The sequence below is a fragment of the Aptenodytes forsteri genome, unplaced genomic scaffold, assembly GCF_000699145.1.
Source record: "Aptenodytes forsteri isolate BGI_AS27 unplaced genomic scaffold, ASM69914v1 Scaffold72, whole genome shotgun sequence".
Classification (NCBI taxonomy): domain Eukaryota; kingdom Metazoa; phylum Chordata; class Aves; order Sphenisciformes; family Spheniscidae; genus Aptenodytes; species Aptenodytes forsteri.
Window position 1 is genome coordinate 8,334,431 of NW_008796193.1, and position 4,812 is coordinate 8,339,242.

Sequence of the window (4,812 nt, forward strand, 5' to 3'; positions counted from 1 at the left end):
CCGACCCCGCCGCGTGTTGCCGCACCCAGGTGCGCCCTGCTTCCCCAGCCCGGCTTCTGTGCCCCTCCACGCCCCCACGGCCCTCGGTGCGCTCCATTCCCCACCCCACCGCGTTCTTCTCCCTGTCCGTGCGCACCTCAGTCTGCTCCCAGGCTCTGGCATCCATCCCCGAACCCTGTGCACCCCTTCTCCCCCAGATAGCTCGGGTGCCAGCCTGGGGTGGGGTGGGGACAAGAATGGCCTGGCACTGGGACCCTGCTCCCACCCAGCCCCTAGGGGTCTTCTTTGTCCTTATCCCTGACTCTGCTGCTCTCCCCAGTGTCCCGCCTGCACTGTGAGAGCGAGTCCTTCAAGATGGACCTCATCCTGGACGTGAACATCCAGATCTACCCTGTGGACCTTGGTAAGCCATCGGGCTGCTAGTGCAGAGTGTGCCAGGCCTGAGCCGGTGCCAGCTTGGGTGGGCGAGGTTAGAGAGGCACGTGCCGGTGCTTGGAGGAGGGAGGCTGAACTTGCTGTGAACAAGGAATGAGCTCTTTCAGACTTCCTTGGGTCACTGTGCTGTCCCCAGCTCACAGGAGGTACTGGGCGCTCTCAGTGTGCTGGGGCTGAGCTGGATTCTGGTTCACCTCGCTGTATTTGTTTGGGCTCATCTCTGGCCCGTTCCCCAGAGATGCTGTCTAGTGAAACTGCCTCAGCTGGTGGCAGCCAAGCTTTGAGGGAGACATTCTGAAATGAGCTTCTGTGGCTAAATGTACTAAACGGGTGGAAAAGAGTCTTACCCTAAATGAAGCGCAAAGGGCTGGAACTGGTGCTGCAGGGTCTCGCATACCTGCCCAGGGTCCAGCTAAGCCCTCTGGGACTCTCCCTGCAAATTTCTTGCTGGGTCCCATGAAAACACCAGCAGTGGTGTCCTGGTGGCTCTGGTCTCCTCCGTGGTGGTGACCAATGTCTGTGAGGAACAGGGAGACAGAGGATCCAGTGTGATCTCTTCCTCGTTCCCCACAATCGTGTTGGAGGACTGAACGCAGGGACGGGATTTGTGCTAAACCTGCCAGGGCAGCTCCTTGCCACCACCCCGAGATCTGCTGTGGCTGCTGCTGCTCTTGGCTGCGCCCCCCGCCTTCTCACCGCTCCTCTGCCCTCTCCTCCTCCAGGGGACAAATTCCGCCTGGTCATCGCCAGCACCTTGTACGAAGACGGCACCCTGGATGACGGCGAGTATAACCCCACGGACGACAGGCCATCCAGGTACGGGGGTCCAGCTGGGACCCATGTGGGGGTGGATGAGGGAAAAGGTGAAGTGCTGAGAGGTACCTTCTCCCAAAGGATGCTCAGCTGGGGGAATACCCAGGTTTGACTCTTCTCTGAGCTCCTGCCATCCTGTCGCAGGGCGGACCAGTTCGAGTATGTGATGTATGGCAAGGTGTACAGGATCGAAGGGGACGAGACCTCCACGGAGGCAGCCACACGCCTGTGAGTGCCCGTCGGCAGGAGTGGGGGGGACACGGTGCCCTGGGGTGGTGTGGGGGAGGCACCGGGATCCCAGCCCGGGTCTCCCGTGGGATTCCCCACGCTCACTGTTCCTCTCCTCCCGCCCCAGCTCTGCCTATGTGTCCTACGGGGGGCTGCTTATGCGGCTGCAGGGAGACGCAAACAACCTGCATGGGTTTGAAGTGGACTCTCGAGTTTATCTGCTGATGAAGAAGCTGGCCTTCTAGGGGACCTCCTGCCTCCATGGGCTGCTCCAGAGACGTTCTGCTGGCAAGCAAACAGGAGCCCTGTGACCCCAAATCCTGCCCAGCATCCGTGCTGCCTGGCCCCTCTGGAGCTGGGGAGGAGGGAGCAGTCCCCCTCCTCATCCTGGCCTCTTCTGACTCCTGCTGGGATCCGCAGCCGCCTCCTGTGTGGAGAGAGGTGCCTGACAGCCGAGTGGAGACTGTGCTGGGTGCTCCACAGTCCTGCCTGCTGGGCATCTCTTCCCACCTCTGCCTTCCTGTGCTTCAAAAGCAGGCTCAGCCCCGGCTCTGGCCGGGGGCAGCGGGACTGGGACAGTCGCCTGTCTGCCTCGGGGCTGGGGACCGCTTCCTAAGGAGCCGTCCTGAGGCAGGCTGGCCTTGCTCTTGATTAAACTGGGATGTGTTTTGTAGATCTGGCTCTGTCGGCTGAGATACGAGGCTGGCGGGGAGCAGGTACGCCTGCGTGGGGGCAAACTACCACTTTCCCGAAGGATGGGCAGTCCAAACCTGCCCCGGGCTCTTCTCTGCCACCCCTCTGGGCATGGTGCACACTGGGGCTAGGGAGAGGCAGGTGGGTGCAGGGGGGGAGGAGTGGTAGCTCACATCTCCGAGTGGGGACCTGGTGCCCGATGGAGCCTGTCTGTCCTGCAGAGCTGGCGGCTGCCGCAGGAGGGAGCCGGGCACTGGGGAGAGACCCGGAGCACGTCCCCGAGGGGCTGCCTCTTACTGAGTCAGGGCCACAGCAGCAGGGGAAAAGGAGAACACAAACAACCCTTTAGAAAAATAGCTCTGCCCCTGGGGGTGTGCAGTCCCCCCCGTCAGGGCCACAGCGGCAGGGGAAAAGGAGGACACAAACAACCCTTTAGAAAAATAGCTCTTTAATTGTAAAGCGTTCACAGTAGAGGTGCCTGCCCGGGTGGGAGCAGGGCCTGCGCCGGCTGGCGCACGGGTGTTGCTGCTGCCTGCCTCTGTGCGCCGCGCGGTTGTCGAAGGCTTGAGGAACAGGAGCCAACCCTTTCCCTGCGAGCACCTTCCTGGGCACCCAGGGCACAGCTCAGTGTCCAGCAGGATTGCTCTGACCTGGGATTGGGGGCGAACCCCGTGCACAGCTTCACCGGGCCCCGCACTGAGGGTCTCTCCCGCCCACCTGGCCTTGCTTGCACAAGTCCTTGGCCAGGTCATGGAAGAAGAAGCGTAGCTTGCCCTGCACCAGCTGCCGGTAGGTGAGGAAGATGCCGGTGATGTGAGTCTGCTCCATGGAGCGTGGGGAGCAGCCCGGCTCCCAGGGTCCTGCCTGAGGGGCGAGAGTGAGACAAGGGAGTGACAAGGCCATCGTGCCCAGCACAGCTGGCACCTGTGCCAGGGTGGCCTGGCTCGTGCAGAGGAGGTCTCACCTCCCAGCTGAAGGTCTGCAGGAGCAGGATGAAGGAGTTGGCGTGTCGGTAAAGCTGGCTCAGCTGCCTGGCCCCGCACTCCTGGGTCACCTGGCCCTGGGCCCCCGCCACGGCGCCCACCAGCAGTGCCAGGTCGCAGAGGATCTCCCGCCGCTTGATCTCGTTCTGGGGGAGCAGGCAGTGAGCGGGCTGGCCCCCGGGCCTGATTTATTCCTCTGCCCACACTATGTCTGGATGGGGGTCCTCCTCCCCCCCCGTGCCGCCAGGCATGCCCACAGGCATCTTGTTCAGCACCTCTGGTGCCTGTGCCAACCTGGGGGCTCCTTCTCCAGCCCTGTGGGCGCCCTGGTGCCAGCACCATCCTCCCAGCCCCTCTCACCGATTTGGATTTCCACTGCTGGAGGCTGAAGTCCACCAAGGGCAGCACCGTGGGGCAGCTGAGTGCGGGCAGTGCCTGGCACTGGCCCTAAGGGGGAGAGGAGATGCTGAGGTGAGGCACCAGGAGCTGTGCCTGTCCCTGGGTTTTGGGGGGGACTGTATCCTCACCGCTCTCTTCTCCATGTCCTTGGCCTCCCCGATGTACTTCTGGATGAGTCTGTTGTCGCACACCAGCCGTGTTGGGCTGGCACGGCCCTCTTCCACGTGCAGGAGGAAGGATGTGAGGAGGAGCAGTCCTGGGGGAGACGGGGTTCCCTTGGGCACTGTGCTGCCCTCCCTGGGCAGCTCCAGCCCAGGGCCACGCCTGCAGCAGCAATCCCTTGCCCCAGCCTGATGGTGCCCGTGGTGAGGGTGCAGGGGGAGGTCTAGGGGGGCTGAGGAGAGCCTGGTGCTGCCCTGTGGTCAGTCGGTGCAGGGGCCCAGAGCTCGCTGAGGAGAGCTGAGGTTTCCCTGCTGTGCGGAAAGGCAGGTGGTGTGTGCCAAGGGGCTGCACAGCCGCCTCTGTGCCAGCTTTTTCAGCTCCGCTCTAGGCTGGGCTGCAGGTGGGGAGCAAAGCCGTGCTCCCTGCGCAGACCGGGGCCAGCCCTCCTGATCTGTGCCAGGAGCAGCTCCAGGCATCACGTGCGCTTCAGGGAATCCCTGCCTGCAGCATCCTGCAGCGTACATCTGCTCCTCACCGCTGCTCTGGCCGAAGGCTTGCCGGCCAGCACTGCCTTCCCCAGCGCCTCTGGCACACTGCTGCCCCGGACATCTCTTGGCTGGGCGGCTGCTGTGCCCAACGACTGCTCATCCTGGCGACAGGCATCTCCTCTCCAAAGGCCCTCTGTGCATCCACCTGCCTCGCTGCCTGCCTTGGCACTACACCTGTCCCCAAAACCCCTTGGCGCAGCCTGTTTCCTGAGGCCAGGCATGGAAAGATGCTTGGCTGCCCTCACGTGCCAGTAGCGGCCAGGTCCAACAAAACCAGAGCCACCCTTGGGGTTTTCTGCCCACATGTGGGGCTCATCTCTCGGGGTGCCCATGCGGGGGACGCTCTGGCTGTGCGGCTGTGGTGTCCACTGCCAATGCAATGCCCCTTCCTGCTCACTCCCGTCCCCCCTTTTAGCCACACACTCACTGTTCAGCTCCATGCTCAGCTGGGGGCTTCGGCCCTGCATCTTCCACCCTGCGGCCAGCGGCTGCTCCCCGACTCCCGTCCCCCTTCCATGGAGGGCGGCGGTGGCGCGGGGCTCCCCGCGAGC

At 63.5% G+C, this 4,812-nt stretch overlaps 2 protein-coding genes across 2 annotated transcripts; one reads left to right on the forward strand and one right to left on the reverse strand.

Moving 5' to 3' along the window:
* Window positions 1-316: 316 nt before the first annotated feature.
* On the forward strand, window positions 317-2,151 carry POLR2H (RNA polymerase II subunit H). Its single transcript, XM_009288072.2, has 4 exons — window positions 317-403; window positions 1,158-1,251; window positions 1,393-1,476; window positions 1,604-2,151. The coding sequence occupies exons 1-4, from the start codon at window positions 355-357 to the stop codon at window positions 1,719-1,721; spliced, it is 345 nt and encodes a 114-aa protein (XP_009286347.1). The 5' UTR covers window positions 317-354; the 3' UTR covers window positions 1,722-2,151.
* A 699-nt stretch (window positions 2,152-2,850) lies between these two features.
* THPO (thrombopoietin) lies at window positions 2,851-4,701 on the reverse strand. The gene is made up of 5 exons (XM_009288135.1): window positions 4,689-4,701; window positions 3,680-3,807; window positions 3,513-3,599; window positions 3,134-3,298; window positions 2,851-3,033 (listed from the first exon to the last, which is right to left on the reverse strand). Exons 1-5 carry the CDS (start codon window positions 4,699-4,701, stop codon window positions 2,851-2,853), a joined length of 576 nt encoding a protein of 191 aa, XP_009286410.1.
* Window positions 4,702-4,812: the final 111 nt, after the last annotated feature.

Excerpts from the sequence above, each read along its gene's own strand:
- POLR2H (XM_009288072.2), top strand. The coding sequence starts at position 355 with ATGGACCTCATCCTGGACGTGAACATCCAGATCTACCCTGTGGACCTT. Across the intron at positions 1,252-1,392 it reads ACGGACGACAGGCCATCCAG|GGCGGACCAGTTCGAGTATG; the intron begins GTACGGGGGTCC and ends ATCCTGTCGCAG. Across the intron at positions 1,477-1,603 it reads ACGGAGGCAGCCACACGCCT|CTCTGCCTATGTGTCCTACG; the intron begins GTGAGTGCCCGT and ends CTCCCGCCCCAG.
- THPO (XM_009288135.1), bottom strand. Across the intron at positions 3,299-3,512 it reads AGCAGTGGAAATCCAAATCG|AACGAGATCAAGCGGCGGGA; the intron begins GTGAGAGGGGCT and ends CTGCTCCCCCAG. Across the intron at positions 3,034-3,133 it reads TGCAGACCTTCAGCTGGGAG|GCAGGACCCTGGGAGCCGGG; the intron begins GTGAGACCTCCT and ends CTCGCCCCTCAG.